Source organism: Anomaloglossus baeobatrachus, chromosome 3 (assembly GCF_048569485.1).
Source record: "Anomaloglossus baeobatrachus isolate aAnoBae1 chromosome 3, aAnoBae1.hap1, whole genome shotgun sequence".
In the NCBI taxonomy this organism is placed as follows: domain Eukaryota; kingdom Metazoa; phylum Chordata; class Amphibia; order Anura; family Aromobatidae; genus Anomaloglossus; species Anomaloglossus baeobatrachus.
The window spans coordinates 480,285,113-480,306,612 of NC_134355.1; the positions used below are offsets into that span (position 1 = coordinate 480,285,113).

The following is a 21,500-nucleotide window of genomic DNA, read 5'->3' on the forward strand; positions in this document are numbered from 1 at the left end:
TGTCAAAGGTCTGCAAAGCTGGAATTGCTCCAAAGGAGCATTCTTTGACGAAAGCAAAGTTTGAAGGAAAAAAATATTATTTTTTTAATTAAAAGTCATTATTTTTAAGTTAGTAAATGTCTGGACTATATTTTCTATTCATTATGCAATTCATTTGTTAAATAAAAGTATGATTTTTCATGGAAAAGACAAAATTGTCTGGGTGACCCCAAACTTTTGAACTGTAGTGTATATATTCCTCCCAGGGGTAAATGTTTTCCAGCTCTTTGACTTGCATTGGCTTTACAAGTCTTGTAGTACAACTCCTTACAAATAGTAAAAAATGTTTATTGAAGCCCTCCTCTACGTGTCTTCCAGACTGTATCGGAGTGCCTCCTTCTAATTTTGGCAGCCCTTACACATAGTGCATCAGCTTTACCTGGCTAGCAGTTCCACTCCTTCCAAATGGGGCAAAAATGTTTTCTCTGGCCCTCCTCTACACTTCTTTCATGGTGTATTTAATTTTTAGCAGCCCTTGCACATTATGTATAGGCTTTACTTCTCAAGGCATCCCACTCCTTCATAATGGGAAAAAAAAATTCTGAGGCCCTTCTGAATGTGTTTTCCAGGCTGAATTAGAGTCCCTCCTTATAATTTTGGTAGCCCATGCACTAACTGCATAGTCTTTACCAGGGTATTAGTCAGAATATTTTTAAAGTTGCCCCAAAAGTCCCTCCTTTATGTCTCTTACTGCATGTATTTCAATCCCTCCTTACAATTTAAACTAGGCTTTTTACTGAGTGCATAGGTTTTACTATGGTTTTACTATGGTAGGAGTCAAAATCTTTTTAAAATTGCCTGTGTTCACACTGATGCCATGATCTCTATCTTAACAGGAGCAATTATGGATATGACAGATATGTTATGCTTTGTCATGATCAATTATGATCAGTTATGGTGCATCTGTTTCTTTCTCCATTGGCTTGTAATAAGCCAGTCAGTTTTTCAAGTATTATGATTTTTTATATTGGAGGCAGATACCAAGACTGCAGGTTCCTATGCTATTGAATACATGCTATATACGGTACATAGTATTGAATGCAGCTATGAAGGGAGGCTTAGAAATTGTTCAGAAAAATATTGTCATAAAATACAAGTATAGTAAAATAATAAATGCACATATGTAACATAGTATTAACAAAAATACCTGATGAATAAAATTAAATCTGACAAAATTCAAATTCGGCAATTAGCAGAAACTTGACTTGCAAGTTCAATTCTGACACCCCAAAGCATAATTAATTTGAGGAGTGAAAAATAAAAACAATAATCTCCAAACAGCTCACTCAAAATGGCTCCCTGTCTGACCCTCTGCAAAGCTCCCTCCGGCCTGTTCTATACTTCACCAGACTCTTTCTTCACTGAATAGGCCTCTAACATCATTGCCCCGAGTAGGCCTCTAACATCACAACTTACTAAGTAGGTCTCAAGAAACTCATATCATTCTATGTGTTGTGACGTGAGAGGTATATTCAGCCTCAGGAGCTACAGCATAGAGTGAGGATTTAGGAACAGGAAATTTCATGTTGTAACGGTGTACAGTACAGGCAGGATGGTGCAATATTGAGGACAAGGCAGGGAGCTGCATCGGAGGATAGGTAAGCAGTGAGTTGTTTTTTTCCAGTTGTTTTTTCACCCTTTCAAAGCCAACTACAAATCAGCAGATCTGCAAGCTGGATTCACAAAAAGGAATCATAGAAAATTTGGATTTGGGAGAATAAACATTATTGTGACAATATAAGGTGAATTATATTTCTCTTGAAATGATTTTGTGATCTCTAGTTTTTAATGATGTCATGATGTTGTAGTGGCCCGATCCAGATTATGTCTGTTTCTTTAAGTACATTTACTTATATGTAATATTATGTTATATGTTATAAGTAAAGCATTTTTCATTTGCTGTGTTCTAGCACCATCTACTGGTGAAAACTGTTAGAATCTGAAGTGTGCATTGGGTGTTTTCCTATTGGCCAGTTCTTGGTCACATGGCTCAATAAGTGGAGCTATTCTCCAGCCTCTGTCTTGAAAGAACTGGAATGTTCTGGTTCTGGCTGAGTCTCCTCTGTGGGAAGACATTATGTTGAGTTTCTCTTCACCACAAGACTCCTGCTAGGCCCGAGGCCTAGAATTTCACCATTTACTGATTTTCACAGCCAAAATACTGAAGGCTTCCTATCCTGAATCCTCACTGGCCAGATATACATCTCTTCAGACAGTAGGGCATACTGAGTATATGCCAGACCCTACTTCACGCAGATTGGGGAAGTTTGAGGGTCTCCCACCCCACTGCAATATTAGTGGCTTGCATACCATTGTCCACGCACCAGCCGTCCGGTCCCCGTTGCGCGCTGGGCAACTTTCTACATTTGCTTACAAGTACTGCATGTGTCTTAACTAGCAGTGAAATCAACCCCAGGACTCCAGGTCTGTACAATCTTATTACTGTATCATATCTACCCTCTAAGCTCAAGAGACTCTGAAGCTGCTAAAAGCATACCAGAATTAAATCTGAAACAAATTGTGCTCTTAATAGTTCCAGAACCCTAATTGCACTTCAGCATTCAACTCCAAGCTGTATTTGCCGTGGCCTACCCACAAAAGACTGAAACATACAGCATATTCCGTGTTGTTTTCCTTTGTTCCCGCTGTATTAAAGCAACTGTTATCCCCAAGACCGTGTCTGTGGACTGTCCATCAGCTGTGGATACTGTGTGGGGGTGTATAGCAGGGAACATCAGGGCCTGGTAGACCACCCAGGGAACACGGCCCCTGCAACCTCGTGCCAGAACAGCAACTGTGACATATTGAACATTTGAGGTCCTCTGTCCCTGGGCCCTTACAACGGTCGAATTTGACGTCACGAACAGGATCATTCCTCTGTGCCTATTTTCTCTTACTGCACTAAAAGTCTCAGCAGTGCTATATTCAAGAGGGAGAGCCTTCCATCTCAGAGACTGGGTTGGTGCATAATATTGCATCCCTTAAAGCTACAGTGTCGTCATTATTCTTAAAGAAACAGTACTTGCATCATCACCAAAATGTCTGAACCTCTTCATAATGACCAGGGTGAGTCTGCTAACTCTGTATCATCATCAGCAGCAGCTAGTGCTCCAGTGGAATGGGCTAATGCCGCCAACCCAGTTCTAGCCCCTGTCATGGCTACCAGCATGCCATTCTTCATTGGAACCTCTAGTCTCCCAAACTACAGAGGAGATCCTCATACACTTGCGGAGTTCAAAGAAAAGATGATGTATACTCTTGAGCTTTTCTCACTTTCTTCCCATCAGCAGGTACAACTTCTCCTGGGACAGCTTGATGGACCAGCTACTGAGGAAGTCCGTTCCTGGCCATCTACCGAGAAAACCAGTGTAGAAGCGATCCTCACCCGCCTGAGAAAAGAATTTGACCCACCGAGGTTCGTCTCAAATTTTACAACAGACGTCAGGGACCAGGTGAGACTCTTAGGGACTATGCACTAACCCTTCAGTCTGCCTACAGGGCTTTACAGAAAATAGACACTATAGATCCTGCTGCTGCAGAGAACATAATCACCGACAGATTCATAGAAGGTTTGGACTCCAGGCTAGTACAAAGTCAACTCCACATGCTAACAGCACAAAATCCAAACATGACTTTCTTAGACTTTAAAGCTCTAGCCCTGCGAGTAGTGGGTACTGACTCACCTTGTACCAGCTATGCTCTTGCGCCTCGTTCCTCCGACCTTGCTGCTGGAAATTCTACTGTATCTCCTCTTTCACCTGTTTCCCCTATGCAGGCCACACAGTCTGTGCAAGCCCCTACTCTCATTCATGCACCTCCTACCACGGATGCACTTGTCCAAGTCCTTGAATCTGTATTCCAAGCCTTAAAGGAGCTAAAAGGCCAACGCCATGCATCATGTGAATCATCTGTAAACCGGACATTTTCCCCAGAGCCACGTTCTAGCAGGCCAAGTCCTGATAGGCCCCCTCCTGGAAGGCCTCCATCTGGTGATTGTGTGTACTGTACTTATTGTGAGCGTCTTGGACACTACAAGTATCAGTTTTATAAGTTAAACGGGCCACCCCCGAGGCCAAGGGCCGGCCCTCGGGAGGTGAATCCAAGGGCCCAAAGGGACAATCACAATGGATTTCCCGGTTCATCTCCAAGTGCCCGTATATAACCCTATGGATCGATGGTGTACCTCTAGAAGCTTTAGTGGACACTGGTTCACAAGTCACCACAATTGAGCGACAAGCCTTTGAAAAGATTTGGGACTTTGATCTCCTGAATCCAGTGGGTAAAGCAAAGTTAGACTTAATTGCAAGTAATGGTCAACCTATTTCCCAGCTAGGCTACTGGGAACCCACAATCCAAATTGGTGATCGCAAGTTACCAGGTCAAGGTGTAATTGTTACTGAGGCTGAAGGAGATACAACAGCAGTAGTGTTAGGCATGAATGTAATTCGCCATGTGTTTACTGAATTGCTCGCTGCCTTGCATGCTTCTCTCCCTTCTGCTTCTCCCCCTTACAGGCAAGCTGTTCAGCGGACTATCAAAGTGCTCTGCGCCCAACAGAAATTTGCCAACAGTAAAGGTGAGATATGCCGTGTGCGTATCACTAACGCACGATCAGTTACCCTGTCAGCCAACAGCGAGACTCTAGTCTGGTGTCGAGTTCGACCAGGAATTGACAACAAGGACTATGTAGCTCTTCTTGACTCCATCCACATTGAAGGACAGCCCCTGGTAAAAGCTGCCAGAAGTAATGTCACCGTCTCAAACGGTAGAGTACCAGTACGGCTAATCAACCTAAGTGATGCGCCCATCGAGCTATACAAGTTTAATTCAGTTGCTCAACTGTATAACCTTGATCCAGAAGACATCTTAGATGAAGAGACACTTGCTCATCAAAAGTCGGTAAAAGCCACTCCCAAAGGCTCTAATACACCCACTCCCTTCTGGTGGAATGAACTTAATGTTGGAGATGCTAACACTCCTATCGAATACATCAATGGCGTAACTAAACTTACTAAGCGACACAGCCAAGCTTTCACAAGCACCGTCTTGACTTAGGCAAGACTACTCTGATCCAGCACAAGATCAACACAGGTGATATTCGTCCTATCAAGGAAAGACACCATCCAGTACCTCCTGCTAACTATCAACAAGTAAGAAGCTGTTAAAGGAGATGAAAGATTCTGAAGTCATCCGAGAAAGTCAAAGCCCGTGGGCTGCACCCATCGTCCTGGTGAAGAAGAAGGATGGTAACATCAGATTTTGTGTCGACTACCGAAAGTTGAATAACATTACACACAAAGATGCCTATCCTCTTCCACGGATTGAAGAATCCATCACCGCTCTTGGCTCAGCTGCATACTTCTCCACTCTTTACTTAACCAGCGGTTACTGGCAAGTACCCATGGCTACTGAGGATAGAGAGAAGACAGCTTTCACCACCCCAATGGGACTCTTTGAATTTAATGGTATGCCGTTTGGGTTATGCAATGCCCCTGCTACATTTCAGCAACTCATGGAAAGATGTCTTGGTCACCTCAACTTCCAGAGCGTTCTGTTATATCTTGATGATGTTGTCGTATACTCTTGCACTTATGAAGACCATCTATGCCACCTTGCAGAAGTATTCCAGGTACTCATTGAACATGGTCTGAAACTAAAAACGTCAAAGTGCCATCTGCTCAAGCCGAAGGTTAACTACCTTGGTCATGTTGTAAGTGCTGAAGGTATCCAGCCTGATCCTGAAAAGATCTCAGCTGTGAACAACTGGGACGCCCCAAGAACCGTCAAAGAAGTCAGAAGTTTTCTAGGTTTTGCAGGCTACTACCGCCGCTTCATACCTTATTTTGCGCAAATAGCAGAACCCCTTACAGAGCTGCTACGGGGTTGCCCTAGAGAAAACTACGACAGAAGACTTACAATTAATTGGTCTGAGCGACAAGAAACTGCCTTTCAGATGTTGAAAAGTCTATTGACTTCACCTCCAATTCTGGCATACCCTGACTACCGCCATCCTTTCCGTGTCTACACGGATGCCAGCTACCAAGGCATCGGAGCGGTACTATCACAAGTCGAGGATGACAAAGAGAGAGTCATTGCATTTGCCAGCCGAAGCTTGAGAGGTGCAGAGAAAAATGATAGCAATTACAGTTCGTTCAAGTTAGAGCTGCTAGCTCTTGTGTGGGCAGTCACCGAGAAGTTCAAAGATTACCTCACAGCTACACCCTTCACAGTTTACACGGACGACAATCCTCTCGCTCATCTTAATACTGCACAGCTAGGTGCTCTTGAACAGAGATGGGCTTCAAGATTGGCGAACTTCTGCTTTAATAATAAGTATCGCAGTGGCAAGATCAACATCAATGCCGATGTGTTATCCCGTTTGCCCGAAGGAGAAGAGCCTCCTGAGGAAGATCTGTGGGAAGATGTTGAGATGCCTCCCTTCTATCAAAGGTTTGCTACACAGAATGCTGTTGCTGCTACACAAACTGATGAAGTTTCTCAACAGAAACCTGTCTTATTCCAAGATCCATCGAGATGGAAAACTCTTCAAAATGAGTCTCGTGTCCTAGGTGAGATCTATGATTACCTGACTACTAGGAGAATACCTGTCAGACAACGCAGAAGATGTCCTGATGTTGAGCTTAATCGTCTCTGGAGACAGCGCAAAAGACTTCATTCAAAAGGGCTTGATCCTGTGCAATACCCTAGACCCAGTTTCAGGTGAAAGGCTACATCAGATTCTAATCCCACGGCGAGATGCCAAAATTGTTCTTGATGCCTACCACGACCAGTCTGGGCACTTTGGCGTGCACAAAACTGAAGCCACCATACGCCAACGCTTCTATTGGATTGGGATGCGGTCAGACATAGAAAATTGGTGTAGAGAATGTCCAGCCTGCAACCTCACCAAAGTCGGTAAGAAAGATGCCAGAGCTCCTCTTCATCCAATCCATTCTCAGAAACCAAACGAGCTAGTCACTCTTGATCATGTGAAGCTAGCACCAACTCATTCAGGCTACACGTATGCCTTAACCATGGTGGATCACTATACTAAGTGGGTTGCTGTTGTGCCAGTAAAAGACCTTACAGCTCGGACTACAGCTATCACCTTCTACCGTGAATATGTGAGACATTACGGTTGCCCTGAAGCAGATCTCACAGATCATGGATCTGCCTTTGAGTCACAATTATTTCAAGAACTCTGCCAATTCCATGAGTGCAAAAAGCTGAGAACAACTGCCTATCATCCCCAAGGAAATGGCCTCTGCGAGAAAGTCAACCAGACTTTTATCAATATGCTGCGAACAGCATCTGTTACCAAACAAGCTGAATGGCCTCAATTGCTTGACGAGTTAGTGGAAATCTACAATACTGTCCACTGTTCTACAGGCTACTCGCCATATTATCTGATGTTCTGAAGACAAGGTCAGCTCCCTAAAAATCGTTCTCTTGGAATCCAAGTCCCTGACGTGATCAATCCCCTGCCAAAAACTGATTGGGTCTCAGAGCATCAGCGAAGAATACATGAAGCCCAACAGATTGTTGATTACCGCATTGGTGAAGCTCACCGTCAACAAGAAGAGAGCTATAATCAAAGAGCTAATGCTTCCCCACTTCAAGTTGGAGACAAGGTATGGCTAAAGAAGTACCACCGTACAGGAAAACTCGATTCACTCTGGGAAACAGAGCCATACACAGTTATAGCTATCCCATATCCTGAGTCAGATGTCTATGAAGTGAAGAAACCCGGAATGGCCCCACAGACGGTGCACAGAAACCGCATGAAGCTATGCACCAAAGAGGATCTACTGGTGATGTCATCACCTCCTCCACAAGTCATGCCGGTCTACACACCAATTCCTGCAATGGAAACACCAGCCAGACAACCTACTGTGGAAGAGTCCCTCTACAACACTCAATTTATCCTTCCATGCTATCAATATGTCCCCGTATCGGTTCCTGCTCCAGTTGCTGCTCCTCTGCCAACTTCACCTGAGCCAGCAAACAATATCATTCCTGCTCAAGAGGAAGATCAAGTGTTGAGGCGTTCAGAGCGAAGCACAAAAGGAAAACTTCCAGCTCGCTACAGAGACTAAAAGGTCATATCCTTTTCCATGAGTCTATAATCTTCTTTATTTATTTAGCTACATAGTTAGTTTAGTAATGTTTAAGCCTCTGCACCTGGGTAATACCAAGCACCTTGTTTATTATTTGCACAATTTTCTATATACAGCTATGGACTTATGGACTGTTTGTTGCCACTAAAGTGCCTTTCCAGAGCCTTTCATATGGACGATAGTATATTGCGGAAAGAGACTCTATCTCATATTGGCACTAGCACATTCATGTTTTGCATTTGTTCATTGCCTATTGTTCTTCCGTCTGGCTGCATATTCTTGCCTTATTGTTACACATATATTTCCTTCCTTTCTAAGCAGTCCTCCACTTGCACAATCGCCGAGGACGGCTCACCTTCAGAGGGGAGTATGTAGTGGCCCGGTCCAGATTGTGTCTGTTTCTTTAAGTACATTTACTTATATGTAATATTATGTTATATGTTATAAGTAAAGCATTTTTCATTTGCTGTGTTCTAGCACCATCTACTGGTGAAAACTGTTAGAATCTGAAGTGTGCATTGGGTGTTTTCCTATTGGCCAGTTCTTGGTCACATGGCTCAATAAGTGGAGCTATTCTCCAGCCTCTGTCTGGAAAGAACTGGAATGTTCTGGTTCTGGCTGAGTCTCCTCTGAGGGAAGACATTATGTGGAGTTTCTCTTCACCACAAGACTCCTGCTAGGCCCGAGGCCTAGAATTTCACCATTTACTGATTTTTACAGCCAATATACTGAAGGCTTCCTATCCTGAATCCTCACTAGCCAGATATACATCTCTTCAGACAGTAGGGCATACTGAGTATATACCAGACCCTACTTCATGCAGATTGGGGAAGTTTGAGGGTCTCCCACCCCACTGCAATATTAGTGGCTTGCATACCATTGTCCACGCACCAGCCGTCCGGTCCCCGTTGCGCGCTGGGCAACTTTCTACATTTGCCTACAAGTACTGCATGTGTCTTAACTAGCAGTGAAATCAACCCCAGGAGTTCAGGTCTGTACAATCTTATTACTGTATCATATCTACCCTCTAAGCTCAAGAGACTCTGAACCTGCTAAAAGCATACCAGAATTAAATCTGAAACAAATCGTGCTCTTAATAGCTCCAGAACCCTAATTGCACTTCAGCATTCAACTCCAAGCTGTATTTGCCGTGGTCTACCCACAAAAGACTGAAACATACAGCATATTCCGTGTTGTTTTCCTTTGTTCCCGCTGTATTAAAGCAACTGTTATCCCCAAGACCGTGTCTGTGGACTGTCCATCAGCTGTGGATACTGTGTGGGGGTGGATAGCAGGGAACATCAGGGCCTGGTAGACCACCCAGGGAACACGGCCCCTGCAACCTCGTGCCAGAACAGCAACTGTGACATATAGAACATTAGAGGTTCTCTGTCCCTGGGCCCGTACAATGTCATTAAAACTTAGCAGAAAAAAGTATGTACAAGATTTAAAAATGCCTATTAGGTACTGTATATGATGTACTGTATATTGATGTGTCCACCATAATATTTTCTTAAATTTAGTTAAGGATTACTGTACAATATTTCATGAAGCAAATTCAATACTCTAGACCAGCAAAACTTCCGGGTGACGACACAGGCACAAGTATATTTAATATTTTGTAACAAAGTGACACAAAATCCTGGTTTTTTTTTGCTTTTGTTTTTTTTAAGAACTGGTTAACGTCTTCAAATAATCTTATGATGTGTTAATCCAAGAGCAAAAGTAAGGACAGATTTGAAGATCCACATTTTATCAAACATTTAATAGCAGATTCACATGTATTAACCTTTTCCTTTTCAATAAAATTTCCTGTTCTGCCCATTAAAATCCTATTATATTTGGGAAAAAACGTCAAAACAGAATTTTGCAATATGAATGAATTTTTTCAAATAAATGAGCAGGAAATCAATTTATTCATATGTGAATGATAAACAAGGCAGTGGCCCGACAAAAGAGCGAAACAGAATTTTTGGAATGTCCCCCCCTGGGGGACTCAGTATTTGGAAAAGGTTAACCTCTATAAGCTATTTATTTGACAAGTTTGTGCTATCCCTATCTATGAGAAAGTCACATTTGTGATGATACACGTGAGATTGTGGACTCTCTCATTCCTTCCTTCACCTCTATGTAATGATGCTTCAGGTTCTTTGATGCACTAGCCTGTCCTAGAATTGATCTCCCTCTGGAAGTATTTCATCCAGTCAGTAGCTAGGGGGAGTCTCTAATCTTATTTGATTTTAGTGACATAGCAATTCGATCATGTTAGCAGCCCATTGATAATGTTCAAGTATTTAATTTGTTATATTTGCATGAATTTTTGGCACCCAATAAATGTTTTCCGATGCATTAATCATTATTATGTGCTGTGCCTATACCCATAACTCCCTTTTCCCCCATTTATGTTGGAGAGGGGAATTCTTTCTATATAAGTATGTGTCTATGTATATGTGATTTTAAATGTTTTTAATCAAGTGCCATTGTTTTCTGTCCTATGTTTGTAATGAATAAATATATTATAATTCTATCTGGAGATCCCAAATGTGTGCAAGGCAGTCTTTCTCTTTTGGCTTGTTACCACAAGTCATCTATGTAGGGAAAGTTATTACATATTGATAAAATGTAAAGTAATACATGTACAGTATATGTAAAACTTTTCTGAAGCAAATTACCCTTCTTAACTGCATAACAGGCCAAATTCAGTCCATGTTTTAAACAGACAGCACATGTATGCACTATGGAAATAATACCAAACTTGGACACATTCACATAATTTTTTGGTGACCAATCGGTCCATAAAAAAAACCTGACAAGTAACAAAGGCCATAGGACTTTAATGGGTATGTGTTATAAATTGAACACATACATTAAAATTGAATGTGTGAACATGGCTGAAATAGGTCACTAAAGCATTCCATTTCCTTACATTGGGTGGAACTGAAAAAGAAAAGGAGAAAAATAACTTAGAGTAGAATAAAGTATGACTAAAAGCTCAGAGCCCTGACAACTCGGAATCATGCATGCAAAACATTTAAAGTTCCTTCTCACAGACAGTAATAAATTCCACTCATGAATTTTCAGTGAGTACGTCTTATCTTGAAACTCCTCTTTTAACCTAGATAATGTTTCCTGAGCAGCAACCATTAAAATAAAATTGTATTTTGCTTTTACAAGCCAAGGATTCCTGTGAGAAGCTAAACTTGCCACTGAAGAATGACAGAATACAATTGACCTCATTCTCTTTGGTTGGTAGGATATTTTCCCCAAAAATGAAAAAACACACCTTTAAGAAAAAAGACAAGCAAAGCAGAAATATATTTGTGATGTACGAGAATTTCTAAACTGCACTTATGAGTTTTATAATAAACACATCAGTCATGAGCCAGTCAGCAGCACTTTAATTGCGCACTATGATGTCAACGGAAAAGTGATAGTGACTGGAAGTTGTTCTGAAGCCGGAGGACAGTCACACACAGCCGCATGCAGACACCAAAAATGACAAAATTTGCAACCTGCATAATACCTTTGGTTGAATTGCTCCAACGGTTACCTTCTGAATAATGGGACAAAGTCAACAGATTGACACATGATGCACCGGCACCAGATCCAAAAACTGTTATTCTTAAAGGATCACCACCAAAGAATCCAATGTTTTCACTAGTCCAACGTAAGGCTTGAATGAGATCTAGAAGGCCATAATTTCCCTTTGCAGCTTGATCGCCAGTGCTTAGAAAACCTGTCCAGAAATAAACAACAACCATTACTGAAATGTTTAACTTTAAATAACCATTTTAAACTTATGTCATTTATTTCATTTTTGAGCATATTCTTCACAATGTTAATATCTTAGAAATATGTCATTGAATAAGAAAATTGTAATGACAGACTTGAATTGATTTACCAACAGAGAGAAATGACATGAACACCAGGATGGAATATAATATTAGTATGTGTAAAGGATGACAGAAGTATTGTAAAATAACCACCATGATAATAATAATCACCATATAAAATATGCACTAAACATTAAAGCTATAATATATAATATTGTCATCAAAATAGTTCATATCCTATTTAGCCTTTTTTCAGAAGTAGCTGCAAAACTCGTTCTTAGGCTAGGTGCAGACAACCATATTTTTGGTCCCAGTTTGATCAGACAAAACATCAGATTGCACTAAGACCAATATTTTTATATAGTGTTGTGCACAAGTCCGATATTTATTTCTGACCAAGTCTGTCTGATACAAACAATGGAAGAAAGAAAAGGGTTAATCTCCTGTGCCACCAAACCAGTCCAGATGATGTAGATAAAATATGAATTATGCACTCTGAAATGTCTATATAGAGCCTATATTCAAGCCTCACATTGCCTCAATATAGACTTTACATATTTTATCTATATCATCTGGATTGGTTTGGTGGCACAGGAGATTAACCCTTTCCTTCCTTCCATTGTTTATCTCTCCAGGTGGGTTCTGTATTGGCCTTCAGGCGTTTTTATGGTGGTTGTGACCTGCACAACTGCTTAAGGTGAGCTTCTCTGAGTTGTTTGTTCTTTAATTTTGATTGGATAAGACTCTATCTTGCGCGATTTTTCTTTCCAGCTCCTATTTACAAGTCTGTCTGAGGAATAGAATTGCTGAATTCCCAAGTTGCCTTAGTAAATTGGATTGCACTTGACTATTCAAGTCAATGGGTCTGTGAAAAAGTCAGACCGGGCTTGGACAACATTTTCATGGCTTAACAGAATGGAGAAGATAGAGAATTTTCTTTTCTACCTTCACCACATATAAGAAAATTGAATCAGACTCTGAACAAGCTCTGATCATACTATCATTAGTCTGATCAGAATGTAATTAGCATAATCAGACCGATTTTCTTGGATAACAAAAAATACGGTAATCTGTGCCGAGCATTTATATCAACAGGCCTTTTTACGAGATTGGCACACCAAAAGCATAACCTAGGTAAAAAGATTTTAAAAATGTTCTCAAATGTATGGAAATGAATACTATAGAGGTGAAGATAATTTGTTATGATCTAATAACACTTCTATTGATAGTTAATTCCTCCTATGCCTATAATAATAGCAATGATGTAATGATACACATGGTAAATTTTGGGGAAAATGTGTGATGTTGCAATAGTGACAAACAACTTATGTATTTTCATTCTGATTGAAAACAACTTCAATAGTTCAAAATAGTTTTAAATTCTATGGCCATTTGTCCAATGGTAATTAGCAAAATGTGAATGTTAGTGAATACCTTAAAATTCCAGTGGTCAAATGCAACAATCAATTTTACAATACTGTTCCTAGGTAATATCCTAGGAGGTCAAAATTTTTATTGTGGAAAATTTCAAGGTAATGTGGAGAGATATGTAGGCTAGGCAATGCTCCTTGGCAAAAATGGATGGAAATGAACCTTTTGCAAGGTTCTGCTACCATAAATGATTGTTGACCTTTGCTACATGGTATAAGATTTTCAGCCAAAATAAAATATTTTTTCAAAAGGAAAAGACCTCCATCTGCAGCCAGCATTTTTAGGATGCTTGATACTTGTCAATACAGAGGAGTTATTTTCTAGGAAAACGTTAATCAATGGTGCAAAAAAAATCTTTGTAAAGTGTGATTCATATAGCCAAAGCAGTTTCTTCTAATTATTGTTACTCGTATTTGCTCATATTTGCCATAGTAACATATACATATGTGTTTCAATGAAGGCGATTGCTTTTGGAATGGCCAGTTTCGGATTCTTTTTCTACCTCCTTACACTATAATATATCCTACATCTTAGATAAATAACAAATCTAATATGCTGGAAGTTTATATGTTATAATAAAGTTATGTTTTATTGAAAACTTTCTTAAACTCTAGACCATCTGGTACTTTAATCTGTCAATTAAGGAGAACAATTTCTAAAACATTTATAGTTTATGATTCTTCAACAGTTTGCACTTTAATTTCCTTCTTTGGTTGTTTTATTTCCTTTTATATAAACAAAATATTTTATATTAGTTTGCCTTATGTTACCCACTATCGTTTATTGTCAATATAAGGTATAATGGTGTGTGTACCATGAATTGTATGTGTCATCTTCATAGATTTTGTCCTCTTTGAGTAAGCTCATAAGAAACTGTATATTTATGCAACTATTAAACTGAGAGCAGTGCTAAAAATAATATAAACAGAAAATAATACTGATAAAATAGTAGAAATATTGCATGATAAATCTGAATTATTGCCACATAAATCTATTCAGAACCGAAAATGCCTCAACAATATGTTAAAAACATCTGAGAACCACGTGAAGTTGAATTTAGCCGCCTCATACTGAATAAAAAAATCTGTTTACTGGGATTATAGAACCAAGTAAATACAACCACTATGAAACATGCATAATGTCTGACTGACTTATGAATGAAAAACTGATGCCAGTTAATGACAGACAAGTGTGAACAGGTGCTTACGGGGCATGAAACATACAGTAATCTAACAAATAGACAGCTGCACTCTGAATTGCTATGGCATGCAAATATTGAATATAGGAATTTGGACATGCACTACGTCTAAGAAAATGAATAAAAAAACTTGAGACATTTAGCGCATTAAAAGGCCAAGGCCATTTTTTTGTGAGCCCAACAGTCAGCATAGAGGCGTATCTGATTAATAGAGGAATTTTAGGCTGGGACCCAGAAAAAAAGAGATACACTTTGATGCTGGCTCCAGGGCTCCATAAAATTGGTCTCTTTTATGTGGTGTCCCAATTTTTAAATTGATTTCCTTAGCCGTAATGCATCTCCAAATTCCTTTATTCAATGTTTGTATCTCTTACAATCTCAGAGTGCAGCTGATTATTTGTTTGACTTATGTATAGGTTATGAGCTTTAACAGGCTGTGCAATATAATTCTTAAGAAATATACTGCTCAAAATAATAAAGGGAACACTAATATACCATTGTGATGTATAAGTGTTCCCTTTATTTGTTTGAGCAGTATATTTTGTGAATACAGAAATAAAAAAATGGTCTGAAAGAGTAATCTTATAATCACAGAGTTTTTCCTGTACAGGTTCCCAGCTGGATATGCAAAAATCCAAATTCCAAGGCACAAAACATTCTGCTCTGATTAATTGCATTATTTGGTTACATCATACGTAAATTAAGTAACATGCAATGTTTTGGCCACATAGGGCCTTTGTCAAGCCATAAATGAACAGAGTTGTACAATGTACAATGAATAAAACCCTATGCAGCCAAAACATTGCATTTTACTCGCGATAAGTATGCTGTAGCATTTAATCAGAGGAGAATGTCTGGTGCCTTGGAATTTGAACTTTTCGATGATTTAACAACATTGTGAGGACTTGTACCTAGCCTGCACAGACTACAGAGTGGTGCATGGTAGAATATCAGTCGTTTACATAGTTGGATCATTGGCAAAATCTCAAGCTTCAAGTCATACATAAAGAACATACTGAGCTGATACTCTAATCCTTGTGGTTTTCCCTTCTCTCCATAATTACAAGCACCATACATGTATGGCATTCATTGGCAATGTGTGATTAGAACAGATTTGAGAACATCGCCTGTCCCATCCTGGACAAATTTAGCCACCAGTCGAGCTATGCCCATGGCTTTTAACCTGTCATTCTCTGACAGCAGCATTTATAGTACACAGCGGATCATTCTAAGTGCCCATCAGCTCCCACGCAATGCAATTTCAGAGTGCTGTCGGGTTGCCATGACAGACTAGAGCCTGCTAATGATAGTACTCATATGGATGCTGGCCTACAGTGAAATGTTGCTAAACATAGTACAAGTGGTCATACAGTATTCCATTCAGGTCTCCTAAGAGGAGTAAAAATGAAAAGGAAATTGGAATAACTCCTCTTCTATTACAAATAAGGATTTGAAAAATAATTTTAAAAAACAAAACACGTGGTATTGTAGCATTTATAAATAATAATTCTATCAGAATATAATATTAAGAAACGCGATCGGTAAAACAGTAAAGCGTAAAAAAATGCAAACTCCAGATTTGCATTTTTTGTTGTTGCCACAATTAAAAAGTATGAAAATTTCACAATCTGCTATCAATGAAAACATTAGGATGCCATTAGTGATGAGTGAGCACTACTACACATGGATGCTCAGTACTCGTAATGACCAGTTGGACGCTCGGACGGGCTCGACTTGTGTACAGTGTATAATGAAACTCAATAGAGAATTAAATACTTTTTCCAGAAGATTACCATAGCACAATAAATTTAAATGTTGCAGTACTCATTATTATATTATTAGAACTTTTTTTCATTAATTTCTGGGGGGTTTTGTATTTACATAAAAAAATGCAAGTTTTTATTGTACAAGGGATTTAAAACTTAGAAAACAATTGCGGATATGCATTTTTGTTTTAAATTTTATGTCACTTCGAATTTTCCTTTAGTTTTCCAGTTCATTACATGGCAAAATACATAGTGTTATTAAAAAGTACAACTTGTCTTGAAAAAAACAAGCTCCTATATGGCAGTAATAGAAAAAGGTTATGGCCCTTGAAAGAAAGGAAGGAAAAATTGCCCAATCCTTTAACTGCTAAAGGATATGAGGGTGAGGATAAAAAGTACAAAATAGCGTCCTATCAGGTATAACAGCGAAGTGTGCATGAAATAACACTCATCTATTGGGGTTGTGAAAATGCCAACCCCTATGAAAGCTTGAGATAATGGCAGCTGCCACAGCCCCATGTGACGAGCTTCAGTGCTGGAGAGGGAGAAAGGGGTTAATGCTGTGCTGCTGCCAAATGAATCAACTGTTGATATATTAAAATATTCATTTATCTCATAGGTATATGCGTTTCAGGGATCAAAGTCCCCTTTTTCAGGACAAAGGAAGAAAATCGACAATACCAATCGTTGTTGTTGATTTTCTTCCTTTGTCCTGAAGAAAGGGACTTTGATCCCTGAAATGCATAGACCTATGAAATAAAAGAAGAATATTTTAATATATCAACAGTTTATTCATTAGGCAGTAGCGCGCTTTAACACCTTTCTCCCTCTCCAGCACTAATGTTAAAGGATATGGACACTGGAGGAGGGAGGAATTAGTTAAATTCATGTATTTTGGTGCTAAAATTCATTGGGTTTAATTATATTTTTTCAATAGTTTGATTTTTTTTCACAATTTCCCTCATCATTACTAGCTGCACATTGACATAAACGAAGAATAGGTCAATGAGCTCCTTCTGATGATGAGTTTGTAACTCTTTTCTCTGTTCTTTTTTTGTGCTCTGCTAAGCAGATTTATAAACACATTAAAGAAGGGTTAAACTTTTATGTGAAGATAAATTAGCTGAAAGAATATCAGTAAAAGACAGATAAAAGAGTCGGAAACTCTGTTAGGATAGACTGATTGATGGATTAGTAATAAACTCATTCTGCAGCCTATAATAGACAGTTTAACAGAAAAGTCTATAGTAGGGAAACCTTCCATTAATGAAATGTAAGGGCAACCTATTTTTAGCCAAAAATTCATGAATTTAAGTAAAATAAAATTGCCACTGAAGATGTTAATATCTATTAGCCATTTCATTGCCTGGGGTTATACGATAATTTGTGTCTTTTTTTAGCTAGTACAATTTTCACACTTGATAGTTGCAAATAAAATCTAATTTATGAAATAAAAAGTTAATGGTACATCATATTACCTACTTTCGAAATATAGACAAATCCCACTCAGCAGTTTATAAATGCAAGCACCTTTATGCAATATTATGTCAAAGTGATAAGAGAAAAATTCCTCTCACTTGTTACCAAATTAGGGATAACTAATTCACCAATCTCGAGGTGGTCTTATTCTTCTGTTTGGGCACACAGCATATCTCAAAAAGGAAGTAGTAAACACCAAGAGAAGACTGGCTCTGCTTGACACGCTGCCATAGTCAGAGAAACATCTAGGAGTAGGTCAACAATGATTTATTTCTCCACGTTTCAGAGAGAACCCTCTCTTACTTCAGGAAAAGCATATATATGTCTCCTGAGGAAGGAGATATATATGCATCTGAAATGCATAGAAATAAATCACTATTGACCTACTCCTAGATGTTTTGCCCATACAAAGGCGCAATCATACCCATTGTTCTGGTGTTTGCTGTTACATTCGTGGGGCTGCTGCAACCATCATTTTGGTCATGTCTGAGTTGAGCATTTCCAAAAAATTTTTAAATCATCTTTCTCGGATAAAACCCCAGATTGCACTTTTTTACTCCAGCTCACTGCAGAAGGGAAGCAGTGCCATTTGGCAATTGCAGTGTAAACTTTGCTAGGTTGGTTTTCATTCGCAATATTATATTTGCAGAAACCCTAGTGTAAAAGAATAGAGAAAACCTCCCAAAAGTGACCACATTTTAGAAACTGAATACTCAATAAATGCATCTAGGGGTGTAGTAAACATTTTTTTCACACGGATGTTTGAAAGATTTTTTTTACCATTGGCTTGTGAATATCAATAATGACGTTTTATTCAATATTATTAAATTTACATATAAAATGTTTCATTTTCATAAGAAAAAAATATATCCTATTTATTACTTTATTGTTATATCCTACAATTTATATTTCTCCCAAGTAAACAATACCGTTCATGTGGTTGAACATTACTGTTTGGGGACAGGTCAAGACTCAGAAGGTTAGAAGGTAAGGAGCATCATTCAGGGTACAAATTTGGCTGAAATAATTTTCTGTCACCAGAATGCATTTGCAGAGACCCAGACATTCCACAGAAGTGTTGCCATTTTGGAAATGATACCCATCAAGACATTTTTCTAGGGTTCTAGTTATCAATGTAGCTTGAAGACAGGAAAGTTATTAAATTAATGTGAATCAGATTGCAAAAAGGAAAGAATTGCTAATTTTTCCGAATTTCAATATATATTTTTTTACGTTTACTGTGTGGCATAAGTGACATATTAACATGATATTATTGTCAGAGTGACTAAGTAGAATCAAAATTGATGGTTTTATTTATATTTTAATATGTTTGCAGAAAAAAATACCTGCTAAAAAAACAAAAGCATGATGTGTTGCCAAACATAACCTTTTTGTTTTTCTGTTCATGGAGTTGTATGAGGGTGTTTATTTTTGGGAACATGAGTTGTCATTTTTAATTATATCAATTTAGGATCTATGTGTAGTGTTGATTGCTTTTTCTTTCATCATTTGTGAAAAAAAACCCTCATATAAAAACAGTGATTCAAACATACACTTTTATTGTGTATACTAGGTGCAATAATAGTGTAATTATTTTATCGTTTGGGTTGTTAAAGACAAACTGATGCAAATATCTATAGTTTATTTAGAAATTATCATTATTTAATATAGATGAGCAGATCTTTTCAAATTCATCAAATTTCCCATAAGTTTTTACTCTTGTAGAATAGATGCGCAATTTGCAATACTGGAAAGCTTATAATTGTTTGGAAAATACATGTAGGGTAGAGAAGAGAGAGAGATAGATAAAGACCCTCGGTGACTATAAGAGCTAACATGCAACATGGGAGAGCGATCGAGGAGCCCTCTCTCGATTTAACCTATAAAGTGTGAGTGTTATTGGGGTTAAGACTTATGCTGACCTTAAGAGCTTACACAAAATGCAAGAGGGAGAGATCGGGCCCTGCTGACCATAAGAGCTTACATTTCATAGGACAGTGAGAACCATGCTGAGCATAACAACTTACACTTTATAGTTGGGTAAGGACCTCGCTGACCATAAGAGCTTATGCTTTACAAGAGAGAGAGGACCTTGCTGACCTTAACAGCTTACACTTGATAAGATAGAAAAGACCCTACTGACAAAGGGTGTAACTACAAGTGGTGCAGTGGTAGCAATTGCACCTGGGTTGGGCATTGGAGCCCATGATGCCCCAAAACTCCCTTTAGCCTATGTAAAAAGTATAATCATATTACAGAATTGCAATAACTGGGAGACCCATTGCAGCTTTTGCATTGGGGCCCATAAGCTTCAAGTTGAGCCACTGCTGCTGCCCATCAGAGCTTACAATCTGCAGGAAATACCAGTAACTCTGGAGATGAAAATTGACTCTGCCATACAAATTGTTCTCAACTGGTAACCCCTGATCTCTGATGCCCCAGGTACTGACTACTACTGCCACAAGCTATAATCAATTATATCATACCTCCATGGAATAATGGACAAGATATACTATTGCAGACATTGAGATACCAAATTTGTGTAGTTTCTTTATTTTTATTTTCTCACCAATAAAGGACTTGAAAGAAAAAAAATAACTATTTAATTTTTTTCCATATTATTTTTATTTTACTTAATTTAGTTTCTTTGCACATAGGATATGCACCTGCTGTCATCCAGATGCAGCAGAAGATCACACATCACCTCTCTTTTACTGTACATTGGCTGCAATAGGGAGTACATTTTTGAAGGATATATCCCAATCTGGATTGCAGCTGAGAACTGTATAAGCTGACAACAGAAACACCACTGTATGACCCATCCTAAGAAATTACAATTTGAAGTGAAAGTCAGTAGTGCCTGCTGCAGACATCTGCAGCTCCCACTTTAATCCCTGACATCTTGGGCTGGATCCATTGGCAGATACAGACAGAGAAGGGCCCCTGTGCAAGAACTCTATATGGTCCATTTATAGCCCAAGAGCTCATAAAAATGCTAAATTGCACCTGCTTTGTAGGTAGAAATGGGCCCCCCACCTCTTGGGCCCAAGTTGCCCTAGTGATATGTCCGCCTCTGGCTGGATCGTAACTACAAACAATCTTGGCTAAGATGTAATGGTTATGATATATCTAATACATCCTGGGTTGCTGAATTGTCACCCAGAAAAAACTTGAGATACATCCCTGGCAGGAAAAGTGTTAAGTTTTTTTTTTGTTATGTAGGCCTCTGGGCATGCCCTCAGAGAAGATGGCCACTATGCAAAAATCTTATATTTGTCCTCTGCAGACCAAAAACTCCTCATAATGGAAAATATCACTTGCTTTGGAGTTAGAAGTGGACCCCGTTAACCCTTGGATTCCTGTGTGGCAGCACAAGTTGCACTGATCTGCCTCACTATTATATGGTTCTAACCGTGTTATGACTAGAATAAGGCTGGGGATGGTGCATGACACAAAAGTACTACTGTATTGCATATGCCCCCTCAAGCCTTGCACTGGGGGCATAATGTCTGCAGTGTTCTTTAACCAGGGTGGAATGTAAAATAACTAAAGCCACAGACATATATATATATATATATATATATATATTGTATATACACTGCTCAAAAGAATAAAGGGTACACTTATCCAACACATT

General features: G+C 39.0%; 1 protein-coding gene across 3 annotated transcripts in view; it reads right to left on the reverse strand.

Moving 5' to 3' along the window:
• Positions 1–21,500, reverse strand: part of NLGN1 (neuroligin 1) — a 763,952-nt gene that overhangs the window by 57,883 nt on the left and 684,569 nt on the right. For all 3 annotated transcript variants that reach the window (XM_075340613.1, XM_075340615.1, XM_075340614.1), the window contains one exon: positions 11,680–11,892. In XM_075340613.1, the coding sequence (XP_075196728.1) occupies positions 11,680–11,892 (213 nt within the window). The remainder of the gene's footprint in view (positions 1–11,679; positions 11,893–21,500) is intronic.